The 16,984-nt window shown below is 35.0% G+C and overlaps 1 protein-coding gene across 3 annotated transcripts in view; it reads left to right on the forward strand.

Moving 5' to 3' along the window:
• The window catches only part of NCAPD3 (non-SMC condensin II complex subunit D3), a 97,475-nt gene that overhangs the window by 10,578 nt on the left and 69,913 nt on the right, over positions 1–16,984 (forward strand). For all 3 annotated transcript variants that reach the window (XM_074216276.1, XM_074216274.1, XM_074216275.1), the window contains exons 4-8: positions 3,981–4,165; positions 7,429–7,596; positions 7,712–7,773; positions 7,946–8,033; positions 11,732–11,865. In XM_074216276.1, the coding sequence (XP_074072377.1) occupies positions 3,981–4,165; positions 7,429–7,596; positions 7,712–7,773; positions 7,946–8,033; positions 11,732–11,865 (637 nt within the window). The remainder of the gene's footprint in view (positions 1–3,980; positions 4,166–7,428; positions 7,597–7,711; positions 7,774–7,945; positions 8,034–11,731; positions 11,866–16,984) is intronic.

The raw sequence follows: 16,984 nt of genomic DNA on the forward strand, positions 1-16,984 counted from the left end.
ACTGCTATATTGATGCTGTTTAGTGAGGATAACTGATTCAGCTCACTGAAGTTCAGGCTTCCTGAGTTCCAGAGATCTACTACCCTGGTAGCTGGGACTCCAGCTATGCACATTATGTTTGGCAAAAATAAAAAAAATCTGAATCTGTATCTCTTTAAATGGGAAAACAAAAGGGATCATTTATTTAACAATTATTCAAAAAACTTTCATAATTGACGCTTTGTGTTAGCTATTAAAAAGAGAAAGACTCATGGCCCAGGAAACTTTAGCATTTAGTAGGAAGATAAGATAAAAATAAAAATAATTATGTAATACACATTAGGGAATTGCAAAAGAAAGAGAATTAAATTTGTAGTCAGGAAACTTGGATAGAAATCATTCTTCTGAACTCTACTAGTTTTTGACCATAGACAAATCACTTAATTTATATAGACCTCAGCTTCATTATCTCTGGGAAATGAGGAAAAAATTGCATATGTTGCTTACTTTATAGGATTAACATCAATATAAACAGTTATTATATTTGAAGCTTGAGGTGGGAAGAGTTTTAATTGAAGGGAATCAGTAAAGTCTTAATAAATTATGATGTAAAGATTAGAAAGATTTAAAGCCAGGAATTGATCAGGCAATGTAAGTAGCAGGAAGTGGTCATTTCAGGCATAGATGCAGGAAAGTTCAGGGGGTGCTTGGCAGGCAGAAATACAATCTAGACTAGAACTTAGTGTATAAAAAAGGATTAATAGTGACTATTAGAAAGCAGGTGATATAAGATTGTGAAAGGTCTTGAATATCAAGTGAGGGAGTTTGAATTTTCCTTAGTAGCCAGTAAGATTTGAAGAGTTTTGAGTGGATGTTAGACATTGCTGATGAAGTTTTGGAAAACAGATTTGGAAAAATAGAAACAGTAGAAATGGAAAGAAGGTACTGTTGCAATTTTTTATGTTTATGGTGATAAGGGCTAATACTAAAAAAGTTATGTTGGAACTAATTAGGATATATGTGAGGTGGTGATTCATAATGTGGGGATTTAGATCGTCCAACTTATAATCAAAGCGATTGAGATGGAACTCTGAGGCATTGGCTCAGTCCTCTCTAAAGATATCCTCTCAGATCTTCCTCATGATCTTAGATGACCCCTTCTTCCAGAACTTTATTTTTTTTTTTAAAGGTTAATACCAGATTTGATTCTTGGACACTTTTCTAGAAGGGCACAAAATAGAGAATTCTGGTAGACCTGCTTCAAATGTTAAAAAAAAAAAAATGATGCAATAGCTAGAAATGGTAAAGGGGTCTTCAGTTGGGCAAGCACGAGACATCTCTACTAAGTGGTCATAAGATGGTAACCTGCTCATGTTGGACAGGAGAGAGTGGTCTGGAGGTACAGAAATAAATTGTGATTGTAGTTGAGTCATCTTGCCATGTTACAATTGGTCACCATAAAATGGGAGAAAAAGGGTTTAAGCCCTCTAAGCCCTCCTATGATTAAGCAAGTGAAGCAATCCACAACTCTGGAGCCTAATGTAAAGAACTTATAATCACTACCTCTATGGAATCCTATCACATTGATTAATATCAATTGGGATAGAGTAGAGGTTCAAATGAATCATTTCTCACAGTAATTAGATATGAGGTAAAGAAGAAAAAAAATTAAGGATAATACTAAGGCTTTTAGCATGAGAGACTAATGTTATGTAGTAGTACCATGGATAGAAATATTAAAGTCAAAAGGAATAGCATGTTTAGGAATAAAGATAATAATCTTGAATTTAGTTATGTAAAATTTGAGCTATCAGTGAGACATGCAAGTGAAGATGACTTGTAAACATTTGGGAATATCTGGAACCAAAAGAAGACAGTACTAGAAATCATCTGTATAGAGTTTGTTGTTGAACCTGTAAGAATGATTCAGATTGCAAGGGAGAGAAGATGACCAAGGACAGTCATTTGGGGAATAATAATATCAACTGGTTATACAGAAGATTAGGGGCTAAACAAAAAATAATTAGAAAGGTAAAGAGATAATCAGTTTTTAAAAGTATGATATTTCTGATTTATGGCAGCTAGGTGGTGCACTTGATAGAGCCCTTGGGCCTGTAGTCACGAAGCCTCATCTTCCCGAGTTCAAATTTGGCCTCAGACACTTAATAGCTGTTTGATCCTGGACAAGTTACTTAATTCTATTTGCCTCAGTTTTCTCATCAGTAAAATGATCTAGGGAAGGAACGGACAAATCACTTAATTATTTTTGTAAAGAAAACCCCAAAAGGGATCAGGAAGAGTTGAACATAAAAGAAAACAACTAAAACAACAATACCAAACCTTTGAAATCAAGGGAGGAGAGAATAATCTGCAGGAGGTAATAGTGAAAAGTGCCAAATAGCTTAGCAGAAGTTAGTTTGTCCATAAGTAATATGACTTTAGAGTAGTTTCAGTGGAGTGTTGGATAGAAGTCATGAGGAATTAAGAGAAAAGTTTATTTACTAATAATTAGTAAACATTTGAATCACCTACTATATGTTAGACACTGTGCTAAGTATTGGAGATTCAAAAAGATAGAAGCTAGTTCTTGCCTTGGAAGAGCTTATAATATAATAGGAGAGATACCAAGCAAACAAATGTGTACAAATAAGCAAAGTATAGGATAAATAGGAAATAATAAAGAAAAGGGAGGCACTAGAATTAAGAGAGCATGATGGGGCAGTTAGGTGGCACAGTGAATAGAGCACTGGCCCTGGAGTCAGGAGTACCTTGAGTTCAAATCTGATATCAGACACTTAATAATTAGCTAGCTGTGTGGCCTTGGGCAAGCCACTTAAACCCATTGCCTTGCATAAACCTGAGAGAGAGAGAGAGAGAGAGAGAGAGAGAGAGAGAGAGAGAGAGAGAGAGAGAGAGAGAGAGAGAGAATGAGAAATTACCATTGAAATCCCAGGTCCAGTTCCTATCGCTATCCTTTGAATAAATTAAGATTTCTTGGCTTAAAGGAAGCCAGTAGGCTTGGAGTGTCTTCTTCATGGAACAGTCAGGCAGTGTCATTGATTTGAAGATGACTGAGAGTAAAGTATAAGAAAACTGGAAAAATAGATTTGAAAGGCTTTGAATGAATTTTGCATTTGATCCTAGAGATAGTAGAAAGCCACTGGAACTTATTTAGTAGAGAATAACGTGATTAACTCTACATTAAAAAAATAACTTCTTGGCTTAATGGAGGACTGAAGTGGGGATAGAGTCAAGGTGGCAGACTCAGAAACAGAACTATTGCAATAATCTAGGTGTGTGGTGATGAGGGCCTGCACTAGATTGGTCGCAGTGCCAGAGGAGAGAAGGGAATGTATTTAAGAGGTGTTGCAAAGGCTACAGAGATGTCAAGAAAAATCAGAAATGAAAGAAGGCCATTGTACTTGTTTACTAAGAGATCATTAGTGATTCTGGAGAGAACAATTTCATGCCCTTGGAAAAAGTGGCATCCCTTCAGAGATCAGATGATAAATTAATCTAGAGTCTGAGCATTTAGTCTTAGGGATAGAAGAGAAATATGTTTAACTAGCATTATTCTTTTTTATTGTTTGAAATTTATGACAAGATTCTGTGCAAGGATAAATTACATGTTATCTGTGAACCAAATGTGAAGAATTTCTTCCTTGGTCTCCAATTTCTTTCTTAATTTATTCAAATTATTTAAAAGTTAGAAATAGGAACTGGACCTGGGATTTCATGGGTAAATAACCAGTGTGTTCCGTCATTTTAAGACAATACTTTTAGTCACTGAGAGCTCAGATTGGTGAAAGTAGTGTGAGGCATAACTTAAAGTGAGGTTTTTTTTTGACTCTTAAGTCCAACTCTCTCTTTACTATATATAGTTTTCTTGGTTATTTAAAAAACTAATTGAAATTTTATTTTATGGGTTTTTTATTTGTTTATAATATTGGGCATATGTTAAGATTAATTAAATCCTAACCTACTTTATTCATTATGAACAGGTAGCATAGCTAATCAAGTGTTCCATCCAGTGATGTTTGATAAATGTCTTCAGATTCTGAAAAAAAGTTGGCCCCAAGAATCTAACTTGAGTAGGAAAAGAAAAAAAGAGCATCCCAAGAGTTCTCAAACTGATTCAAGAGGAAGTAGAAAGAGAGGAAAACCACCCAGGAAAGAGGACTTTGAGGTAAGAAGGAGAAAATTTTAAAGGTTACTAATTGTAAGGTTTTGAGATTTTTTTTTTCTCAGAGCTCCATGATCAGTTTCATAATCCTCATAAGAAAAAATCTTAAAATTTCAGGTCAGCTAGTAAGGCTACATTTATCTTGTTTGTACTTAGCTGTGGACACTTCCTTCTTTTTGCTTTAAGTGAATTAATAAACGAAGACTTTTCATGCTAATTTTATTCATTATAATTTTGTCATTTAGTTTCCCTGGAACTTGTTGTTAACAAATTAGGCTTAAAAAGTAGATAATTTCTATTTAGAAGTTTGAAGTAGGAAACATGTAATCAACCATATGCATATTAGCACATGACAGTGAATATTTGAAAGAAATGAGATTAGAGATAATCATATTAGTTAAATAGGTTTTTATTAAGATTTAAGTAGGCCTGGACCCATTGATAATATATGCTCCATCACACTGATAATGAAAAAAGATGGGGGAAGGTAGAATGTCAGCAAGACTACCCTCAGGTAAGACCATTGTATCAGGTACCTTTGTGGTGAATAGTGAAAGCAGAAGTAAAATGTATTTTTATTTTTCGTGTTTGTAGCCCCAGCACATAGCATAGCACCTGGCAAATAGCAGACACATAAGAAATGCTTATTGATTGGCTGAATGAAGTATTGTAGACCTTAAATGACATCAAAATGCCAAATAACAAACTTCTGGTTAAGATAGAGTGAACAGGAACAGGACAGCTCAGCTCCATTACAAGTACTACAGCTAGGATAAAAAAAGAACTACAGACTGAATAATGATCAGGAAATCCAAAGAGTTATACCAGTAAGTATCTTTATTCAGCCCAGGTATTCGACATTAAAGAAGTAACAAAAACTGGAACCAGCACAATGCTCCTTAATTCTTCCAGAGTACTCCAGAAATATCCTCAGTACTCCTAGAATATACAGTACTATATACAAAAAGCAGGAAGACCTGAATGTTCCAACAAGGAAGGCCCAGAGCCTTTGAACATTATCAAGCTCTTTGACCTCACAACAAGAGTATGGTCATTAGCAAAGCTCAGATTGAAAATTTAGAAATCAGTCTATATAGATTTCAAAAAAAAAACCCTGAAAAGACTTTCATGAAATGATGCTAAGTAAGTGAGCAGAACCAGGAGAATATTGTACACAGTAGTAATAGCAATATCATGTGATGATCAACTATGATAGACTTAGCTCTTCTCAGCAATGCAGTGATCTATGATGATTCTAAAAGATGGTTAGAAAATTGCTCTCCATCTCCAGTTAAAGCACTTTATAGTCTGAATGCAGCTCAAAAGCACACTATTTTAACTTTTATTGTTTCTTTTTTTTTCCCTTTCTCAGTTTGTCCCTTTTGTTCTGAATGATTTTGTGTGTGTGTGTGTGTGTGTGTGTGTGTGTGTGTGTGTTTTGTTTTGCAAAACTGGAGTTAAGTAACTTGCCTAAGATCACACAGCTACATAATTATTAAGTATCTGAGGCTGGATTTGAATTTAGGTCCTCCTGACCAGGGCCAGTGCTCTAGCCACTGTGCCACCTAGCTGTCCCCTGAATGATTCTTCTGTTACAATATGACTAATATGGAAAGATGGGTATTTTTAGTTCTTTAATATTTTTTCTAAATTACATGTAAAAGCAGTTTTAACTTTTCTTTTCCAATTGAGTTCCACATTCTCTCTTCCTCCCCTCTCCTCATTGAAAAAGCAAGCAATTTGACATAGATTATACATGTGTAATCCTGAGAAGCAAATTTCCATGTAAATCATACTGTGAAAGTAAACAGACCAAAAAAACCCCTCAAGAAAATGAGAAAGCAAAAGTATGTGCTATCCATTTCTCTGGAAATGGATAGCAACTTTCATCATAAGTTCTTCAGAATTTTCTTGGATCATTGTATTTCTGAGAATAGCTCCAGTATTCATAGTAGATCATCTTAGAATATTATTATTCCTTTGTACAGTGTTGTCCTGATTTTGCTCATTTCTATTTGTATCAGTTTTTTGTTACTTTCCACTTTTTTCTTTTTTTTCTTTCTTTTTTTCCAGTTCCATGAAAAGATAGTTTTCAGCATTCTTCTTTTTGCAAGCTTTTGTGTTCTGCATTTTTCTGCCTCCTTCCTTTCTCTCGTCTCTCCTCCTGGCAGTGAACAATTTGATATAGGTTATATATGTACAATTATACTTAACATATTTCCTTATCAGGCATGTTGGGAAAGAAAAATTGTAACTAAGGGGAAAAAATGTTCATGAGAGAGAAAGAAGCAATATCAAAACCTTTTTATTTCTCTCTATCCTATTTTACCCTATTTATATTTTTCTTTCTACATTCCCCTTATCTCTCCTCACTATTGTTTTACTTCTGATTGCTAGACATTTGCTCAATGTTTACACTCTCTCTTTTTTCCCTCTACTATAAAAGGTTCTTTTTTCTTCATGTGGCATTAATTATCTTCTAATGCCTCCACTTTCTTCTTCTATATAATCCTTTTTATCAATGACTTGCTTAACTGCTTTATACCTGTCTTGTACTCCCACCTTCTGTCAAAGTGTCCTTTCAACTATCCTGATAGAAGTACAATTCTCAACAGCCATAAACTTTATCACCATCATGATCAATTTGTACTTACACTCTCTGTTCAAGTATACTTCCTTTGGAAATAGGCTTTTTTTTTTAGTTTTTAAAAAAGAAATAAGTTCATAATGGTTCTGAAAGGATTTCCAAGGGTTTTGAAGAAAGCAGTATTATCTGGAAGATATAAATAGGCTTGAAACTTGCCAGTACCCTGAGCAAGACCCCAGTGAAAGTGAAAATTAGTGGCAGGATCCCAGGTACTATAAATCAGGACCAGAGAGGTCCCCAGGATACATTCAAGAGTGCAGGAGGATTATCAAAGCAATAAAAAAACCATCCAAACCATTACCCAGAAGAAAGAGACTGTAAAGGAAGCACAGAGGGAGATACAGGCAAGCAGAATACTTATAAAACTAATATTAAAAAATCAGAGTATAATAGATTCATAATATCACATGCTCTCTATTGCATGTGGAGATGATTATGACAAATAGTTGTCAAGTACAGTTAACAAAAAAATTATTTTTAAAAAACCCTAAAAACCTAAAGGCCTTCTCAGTAATGAAGTGCCTCTTCAGTGTCCTTTCTTTGTTGGATTTTTATTAGTCCATTGTGATAAAGTAGTTGACAGGTTAAAAAGTGATGTCCCTTTTGTTTCTTATTGTAGATGGAAGAAATCTTAGAAGAAGAAGATGATGAGGTTGATATAAATTTTTCTGCACGTGACCTTTGTCAAATCCGGGATGCCATCTTTTTACTTCTGAAAAATTTTTTAAGGCTTTTGCCCAAATTCCCCCTGAAAGAAAAGCCACAGTGTGTGCAGAATTGTATACAGGTAAATGAAGGAACCAGGATGCATAAGTTTATCAACCTTGACTGATCTGGCCTTTTAACAAGTTGACCAGATAAACAGTCAGATATTAAGCCTTTTCTTGGTGTCTGTTTTTTAGATCTTAGTTGGATTAATCAGTTTTGAACCAGTTCTTCATGGATTTCAAACTTTAGAAGCCAGGTGAGCCTTTAAGTCTGTTTACTTTAAAATGGTATTATATACTAATTTTTTTGTCTATATTCTGGATAACATACTATTAATTATTTTAAACATGGTTTGTGGGTGTTGGGTCTTTGTTAATTTTATTATCCTATCTTCTAGTTAATGTTACTTATTTTTTTTTGTTGTTTAGAAACATTGACAAAGCAAAATATATACCAGAATTGGCTTTTCATGGACTTCATTTGCTGTGTTCCCCAATTCATGGGGAAGGGAATAAGGTAAAGGAAGTCAAGATCTAATTTATTAACTCTTTAACTTAAAAGAAATAAAGAAGTTCTTCAGAACATTCTCTTATGTTTATCCATATTAAGCTTATTGTATGCTACTCTCTCTTTCCATTATATTCTCTATTCTGTTGCTATTAAACTGCTCTTCATATTTAGATTTATATTTTGTCCTTATAAATTACTTATTACCTCCTTTGTGTTTAATTTTCCATGCACATATTGTTTTTTCATAATAGAATGTAAGCTCCTTGAGGCAAAAACTGGGGTTTTTTTTATCTTTCTAACTTCTGTGTCCATTATATTTCATGGTAAGTAGTAGATGCTCAATTAATGTTTGTTGAATTGAATTTTCAAAAGCTGAGAGAACTGAGTAAAATTTATAAAAAAAAACAAGCCATTCCTCAGTTGACAAATGGTCAAAGGATATGCAAAGGCAGTTTGCAGATGAGGAAATCAAAGCTATCCATAGTCATATGAAAAATTGCTCTAAATCATTACTGATTAGAGAAATGCAAAGTAAAACATCTCTGAAATATCACCTCACACCTCCCAGATTGGCCAATATGACCAGAAAGGACAGTGATCAGTGTTGGAAGAGATGTGGGGAATCTGGGGCACTAATGCATTGTTGGTGGAGCTGATCCAACCTTTCTGGAGAGCAATTTGAAATTATGCCTAAAGGACAGTAATCTACTCTTTGATCCAGCAATACCACTACTGGGTCTATACTCTGAGGAGATGATGAAAAAGGGTAAAAACATCATATGTACAAAAATATTCATAGCAGCACTGCTTGTAGTGGCAAAGAATTGGAAATTGAGAGGATATCGATCAAGTGGGGAATTGCTAAACAAATTGTGGTATGTGTATGTGATGGAACAGTATTATTCTATAGAAACCAGGAGGGATGGGACTTCAGAGAAGCCTAGAAAGACTTGCATGAACTGATGCTGAGTGAGATGAGCAGAACCAGAAAAACATTATACACTCTAACAGCAACATGGAGTGATGATCAACCTCAATGGACTTGCTCATTCCATCAGTGTGATAATCAGGGACAATTTTAGGGTATCTGCGACAGAGAATGCCATCTGTGTCCAGAGAAAGAACTGTAGTTTAAACAAAGACCAAAGATCATTACCTACAATTTAAAAAAAAAAAAGTTGTCTTATGTGTTTCATCATTTTGCTATCTAATATTTTATTTCTTCAAGGATATGTTTTTTTCCCTCTCAACACATTCAATTTTGATCAATGCATAGCATGAAAACAACATGAAGATTATGAGATTGCCTTCTGTGGGGGGGGGGAATTATAAAATTCAACCTTATCAAAAAATGACAGGTAGAAACAATTGTATATAATTGGAATACAAATAAAATATTTATACAATAAAAAAGAATTTATTTAATTTAGAGATCTCTTAATATAACATATAGTTTGTATGTTATAATTTTGAAAGATCCATCATGATCTTTTGTTTGGTACCAGTTTGATATGTCATTTGGTAGATGCAACTTATTGTGATTTCAGATATAGACCTCCATTTCAAATGGAGTTTACATAGGAAAAGTAGATGAGCTCCCAGACAACAAAGACATGCTCTTATAGAACTATTTGTTGACATATTACAAAAGAAAGAATAGTCACACAATTCTCAAGGTTTCCATGACAATTTAATACTTCTGCTTTTACAGTTGATCAGTAACTGAAATAATCATCAAGCTATCTTATTTTCTTTTCTGTGGAGCTGTTAATATACCTGGCATGTACAAATGCCAATTTTTTAGGGTGTTTCCCCAAATAATGCCTTTTGGGAAACTTCTGGTGTGGTTGTGTCCTGCCTTATATTTGCCAAAATAATGTTATAAACATTGTAGTGATTTCCTGACTGTTGAGGACTCTATAAGAAAACAAAGATACTTAGATAACATATGCTTTAAAATGATGTTCTGATTGGTATCCAGTATCCATATTTCTGATGTAAATTCTTCATTTGACACTACTAGTTCATGTGCTACTGGTTTGACTACTTTCTCAATCTTCTTGGCTAACTTCATCAACCATCTCATTTGCTTTGAATATGAGCATTCCCCAAGATTGTGCCCTGGATCATCTTTTATTCTCCTAATATACTTTCTGTCTTAGTAACCTCATCAGTTTCTATCAATTTGACTCTTATCTCTACACAGATAACTCCTAGCCCCAGTCTTTTCTTGGAGCTTCCAGTTCCATCATCATTTACATATTGAATATTTCAAACTGAATGTCTCAAAAACATCTTAAACTCCATATGTCCAAATCTGAGTTCATATTTCCTCCTAAACCCTTCCTTCATTCATATTTACTTATTTGCTCTGAAGGCATCCCTACTCTTCCAGTCTCCCAGATTCATAATTTCTGCATTATTCTGAATTTCTTCCTGTGATCCCACATCTCTAATTATTGACAAATCTTTTTTATATCAACTCTTGCATCTAATCCATTCTCTCCAATGATTTCTCTCCTTCAAATCTCCCAATGTTACTCTCCTACTCAACCAATTCCAGTGGCTTTTTATTGCCTTTGGGATCTATATAAACTCTTCTTTTTAGCTTTGGAAACCTGAAAAAAACATTACTCGATCATCTTTCCATTTTAATTGACAGTTTCCTCCCTTCTGGTACTTTGTGATCTTCATATGACACTCACTCTTCTATCCCTGTTCTTTTGTACTTGCCAGGCCATGTGACTTGGATGTGCCCCTTTACCTATACCTCAGAGTCTCTCTCTTTTTAAAATGTATCTCAAAGCTTGTATGTGAAACTTTTCCTGATTTCCTCAACCACAAGTGCCTTCTATCTTGAAACTACATTCTATTTAACTACTATTTAAAATATATTTATACTTATATTCATGCTGTGTGTATATATGTGTTTGTGTGTGCACTCTTGTGTTTTTGTGTGTGTGTGTGTGTGAATTGTTTCATTCTTTGTATTGGTATTCCTGGTGCTTAGCACAGGGCATGGTTGCAAGTTGAAATTTGATGTACTGATTATTTATACTACAGTACCTTGAATCCCTGTTTCTTCTCAGACATTCTTTAAAAACATAGATATGAAAATATCTTTTTAGGTTCAACATTTAGTCTTTTGCATTTTGAACTGAAGGTATTAATAGCATTCTAGTAATAATAATAATTTATTTACATATTGATTTTATATTTGTAAAGCACATTTTTTATAGTAAATCTATAAATCCAAAAAGGCAAGCTGTTATCTTCATTTTTTCAGATGAAGAAACAAATACTCTGAATGTTCAAGTAACTTGCCCATGATCATATAGATTTTAAGTATATGAGATGAAATTCAGTCCAATGTTTTCTTACTCCCCAAATCTGTGCTACATTGCCTCTCAAGTCTGTGCTGTTTTAAATGTTTGTCTTTGATCTTCCTTGTGTCTGTCAAGTTCTGTCTATATGTGTGGGTGGGAAGGAAGACCAGAAAAATATCATTTCTTAGTTATAGGTAATTCTCCTATACCTTTCTAGTCACACTTTTGCCCTTGTCTGGCTCCTGAAGATAATCATTAAAATAATATTTCTTATGTTAATTAGGGGAAAAATCCAATTTATTTTCTACTTCTTTTGGACAGAGTAGGCAATTTTGATAATGTATTTGAATTTTGAACACTATTTATCATCTTTTTTAGGTCATCACTTGTCTTTTCCAGCGATTGCTAAATGTGATACTCATGTTTGAAGCAGGAGAAGGATCCCACCGTACACCCCTAAATATCAACTCACAAACTATCAATACTAGAAATCATGCAATCCAGTTTATCAGGTGAGGAAATACACTTTGACTTTTTTCTCTCCTTACTGCTCTTAGAGGTCTCTGGATTCTGTGATTGATTTGTTACCTACTGTGTTTTGATTTTTTTTTAAATGCTGGATAATTGTTATTTTTACATTTTTTTCTTCCCAGTGAATTACTGATCCTCTCCTTCCTTCTTGCTTCAGTGTTTTGAAGCACTTATATTTATTATTACTGATTTGTTTGAATTCTTCATATTTCTCATATCTTTACAATTCATTAATAGATTGTCATTTTTATGTACAATAATTCAACTTTTCAGCAATCAATAGGTACCCACTTCTAGATCTTTACTATTACAAAAAGTGCAGATAAAAATGTTTTTTTCTATATGTATGACTTTTCCCTCTGTCTTTGACTTCTTTTTTTTATTTTTTTTATTTTTTCAAAGTCACTTTTTTTCGTTTTGCTTTTAGTTCATTTTATTAAAGATATTATTTGAGTTTTATAATTTTCTCCCCCAATCTTACTTCCCTCCCCCCACCCCACCCCACAGAAAGCAATGTGAATCCTTACTTTGTTTCCTTTGTTTCCATGTTGTACATTGATCCGAATTGAGTGTGATGAGAGAGAAATCATATCCTTAAGGAAGAGACAAAGGGGCGGCTAGGTGGCGCAGTGGATAAAACACCGGCCCTGGAGTCAGGAGTACCTGGGTTCAAATCTGGTCTCAAACCTTTAATAATTACCTAGCTGTGTGGCCTTGGACAAGCCACTTAACCCCATCTGCCTTGCAAAAAAACCTAAAAAAAAGGAAGAGAAAAAGTCTAAGAGATAACAAAATCAGACAATAAGATATATTTTTTCCTAAATTAAAGGGAATAGTCCTTGAACTTTGTTCAAACTCCACGGTTCTTTATCTGGATACAGATGGTATTCTCCATTTCAGTCAGCCCAAAATTGTTCCTGATTGTTGCACTGATGGAATGAGCAAGTCCATCAAGTTTGATCATTGCCCCCATGTTGCTGTTAGGGTATATACAGTGTTTTTCTGGTTCTGCTCATCTCACTCAGCATCAGTTCATGCAAATCCCTCCATTCTTCCCTGAATTCCCGTCCCTCCTGGTTTCTAATAGAACAATAGTGTTCCATGACATAGATATACCAAAGTTTGCTAAACCATTCCCCAATTGAAGGACATTTACTTGATTTCGAATTCTTTGCCACCACAAATAGGGCTGCTATGAATATTTTTGTACGCTTTTTCATCATCTCTTCAGATTATATAGACCCAGAAATGATATTGCTGGATCAAAGGGTATGCATATTTTTGTTGCTCTTTGGGCATTCCAAAAAAGGTTGGATGAGTTCATAGCTCCACCAACAATGTAATAGTGTCCCAGATTTCCCACAACCCTTCCAACAATGATCATTACCCTTTCTGGTCATATTGGCCAGTCTGAGAGGTGTGAGGTGATACCTCAGAGAAGCTTTAATTTGTATTTCTCTAAAAATTAATGATTTAGAGCAATTTTTCATATGGCCTTGGATTGCTTTGATCTCATCTGTAAATTGCCTTTGCATATCCTTTGACCATTTGTCAATTGGGGAATGGCTTTTTGTTTTAAAAATATGACACAGTTCTCTGTATATTTTAGAAATAAGTCCTTTGTCAGAATCATTAGTTGTAAAGATTGTTTCCCAATTTACTACATTTCTTTTGATCTTGGTTACAATGGTTTTATCTGTGCAAAACTTTTTTCTAACTCATTAAAATATCTTTTTTGGAATTTTGATTGGTAGGGCACTAAACAGGTAGTTTAGTTTTGGTAGAATTGTCATTTTTATTATATCAGCTCTACCTATCCATGAGCAGTTGATATTTGCCCAGTTATTTAAATCTGATTTAATTTGTGTGAGAAGTGTTTTATAATTGTTTTCAAAAAGTTTCTGAGTCTGTCTTGGCAAATAGACTCCCAGGTATTTTATATTGTCTGAGGTTACTTTGAATGGGATTTCTCTTTCTAGCCCTTCCTGCTGTATCTTGCTAGACATATATAGAAAGGTTGAGGATTTATGAGGGTTTATTTTATAACCTGCAACTGTGCTAAAATTGCTAATTGTTTCCAGTAGTTTTTTGGATGATTTCTTGGGATTCTCTAGGTAGACCATCACGTCTTCTGCAAAGAGTGAGTTTTGTCTCTTCCTCCCCAATTCTAATTACTTCAATTTCTTTTTCTTCTCTAATTGCTGAAGCTAACATTTCTAATACTATATTGAATAGTAGTGGTGATAATGGGCACCCTTGTTTCACCCCTGATCTTATTGGGAATGCCTCTAGCCTCTCCCCATTGAATATAATGCTTGTTGATGGTTTCAGATAGATACTGCTAATTATTCTAAGGAACAGTCCATTTATTCCTATACTCTATCTAGGTTTTTAGTAGGAATGGATGCTGTATTTTGTCAAAAGCTTTTTCAGCATCTATTGATATGATCATATAATTTCTGATAAGTTTGTTGTTGATATAATTGATTATACTAACAGTTTTCCTAATGTTGAACCAACTCCTCATTCCTGGGATAAATCCTACTTGATCACAATGTATTATCCTAGTGATAACTTCTTTTAATCGTTTTGCTAAGATTTTATTTAAGATTTTTATATCTATATTCATCAGGGAGAAAGGTCTATAATTTTCTTTCTCTGTTTTAACTCTTCCTGGTTTAGGTAACAGCACTATATTGGTTTCATAGAAAGAGTTAGGCAGACTTCCATATTTCCCTATTTTCCCAAAGAGTTTATATAGAATTGGAAACAATTGTTCCTTAAACGTTTGGTAGAATTCACTTGTGAATCCATCAGGCCCTGGAGATTTTTTCTTAGGGTGTTCAATGATGAGGGCAGAGCCAAGATGACAACAAGAATGGATTGTGTCTTAGGAGCTCTCTCATAAAACTTATAAGCTAAGGACTCTAAATTTTCGAGAGACAGAACCCACAGAGGGACCCAATGAGGCAGTTCTCCTACTCAAGGTAACCTGGAAAAGAGCAGAAAGGCTCTGCTCCCTGGGGTTGGAGGGGTGGCCCGCCAGAGCGAAAGAACTTCAGCCTCCCGGAGGCAGCCCCAGGGTGCTGGGAGCCATGGCTCACAGCAGTGGGGGAGTTTCCTGAGCTATGTCCTGGGGATCACCAGGCACAAATTGAGGGAACAGCGGGGGACCTTTGACAGAGCCAGCGCTTGAAGCCAGCCCTCAAGGCACACAGATAGCAGTGTGACCAGCACAGCCTAGTTCCGGGAAACAGAAGCCAGTGGAGCCTGTAAGCAGGAGGCCCCAGGGCATGAGCCCATTGAAGCTAGGGAGGGGAGTAAAGAGAGAGAGAGACTGCAGAGCTCTGTCCTCTGCCCCTGGAATGGGACTCTGGGGCTCTGACCACATTCAGATCCTGATCGCAGTCTAGGGCCCCCCCCACCAATAGAACAGCAGGACCCCCTCCACCTCAGCCCTGTGGCAGAGTGGGGCACATATGGTCATTCACAGACCAGGAGGGAGGACAGAGCCTCACACACTGAGACCCTTGTGGGAGTGTCCCAAAAGCTCAGGAAGCACCCCAAAACTAGATTCAGGCTGGGAAAATGAGCAAGCAGAGAAACAAGAAGAGCACCATTGAGAAATATTTTGCCTGTGAGCCCAAGAAGGATCAATATACTCAGTCTGAAGATGAGGAAGCACAAGCTCCTGCATCTAAAGACTCCAAGAAAAACAGAAATTGGGCTCAGGCTATGACAAAGCTCAAAAAAAGACTTTGAAAATCAAATGAGGGAGTTAGAAGAAAAACTGGGAAAAGAAACGAGAAAGATGCAGGAAAAGGGAGTTCAATGATGGCTTGTTGAATTTCTTTTTCTGAGATAGGGTTGTTTAGATATTTAATGTCCTCTTCATTTAACCTGGGCAACTTATATTTTTGTAAATATTCATCCATTTCACTTAGATTGTCAAATTTATTGGCATAGAGTTGGGTAAAATAATTTCAAATTATTACTTTAATTTCCTCCTCATTGTTGGTGAGTTCACCATTTTCATTTATGATACTAGCGATTTGATTTTCCTCTTTTTTTAATCAAATTTACTAGAAATTTATCAATTTTATTGGTTTTTTTCATAATACCAACTTTTGGTTTTATTTATTAATTCAATGGTTTTTTTGCTTTCAATTTTATTAATTTCTCCTTTAAATATTGGAATTTCTAATTTGGTACAAAGGGGACTTTTAATTTGTTCTTTCTCTGATTTTTTTAGTTGCATGTTTAGTTCATTGATTTCCTCTTTCTCCTATTTATTCATGTAAGCATTTAAAGCTAGAATATATCCCCTGAGAGCCGCTTTGAGTGAATCCCATAGTTTATGGTATGTTGTTTCACTATCATTATCTAGGATAAAATGGTTAATTCTTTCTGTAATTTTTTTTGTCCACTTATTCTTTAAAATGAGGTTATTTAGTTTCCAATTGGTTCTGGGTCTCTATCTCCTTGGCCCAATATTGCAAATGACTTTTATTGCATTGTGATCTGAGAAAGATGTATTCACTATTCCTGCCTTTCCGCAGTTGATCATTAGGTTTTTATGCCCTAGTACATGGTCAGTTTTTGTATAAGTTCTATGTACTGCAGAGAAAAAGGTATATTCCTTTCTATACCCATTCAGTTGCCTCCATAAGTCTACCATATCTAGTTTTGCTAACAATCATTTACCTCCTTAACTTCTTTCTTGTTTATTTTATGATTCGATTTATCTAGATCTGAGAGTGGGAGGTTGAGGTCTCCCACTCATAGAATTTTGATGTCTGTGTCTTCCTGTAGTTCTTTCAGCTTCTCCTCTAAGAATTTGGGTGCTGTCCCACTGGATGCATATATATTCAGTATTGAAATAACTTTATTGTCTATAGTACCTTTTAGGAGGATAAAGTTTCCTTCGTTATCTCTTTTAATGCTGTCTATTTTTGCTGCTGCTTTGTCTGAGATAAGGAGTGCTACCCCTGCTTTTTTTTTTTAATTCAGCTGATGCAAAATATATTTTGCTCCAACCTTTTACCTTTACTCTATATGTATCTCTCTCTGCTTCAAATGAGTTTCTTGTAAGCAGCATAT

Source organism: Macrotis lagotis, chromosome 1 (genome assembly GCF_037893015.1).
Source record: "Macrotis lagotis isolate mMagLag1 chromosome 1, bilby.v1.9.chrom.fasta, whole genome shotgun sequence".
Taxonomy (NCBI): domain Eukaryota; kingdom Metazoa; phylum Chordata; class Mammalia; order Peramelemorphia; family Peramelidae; genus Macrotis; species Macrotis lagotis.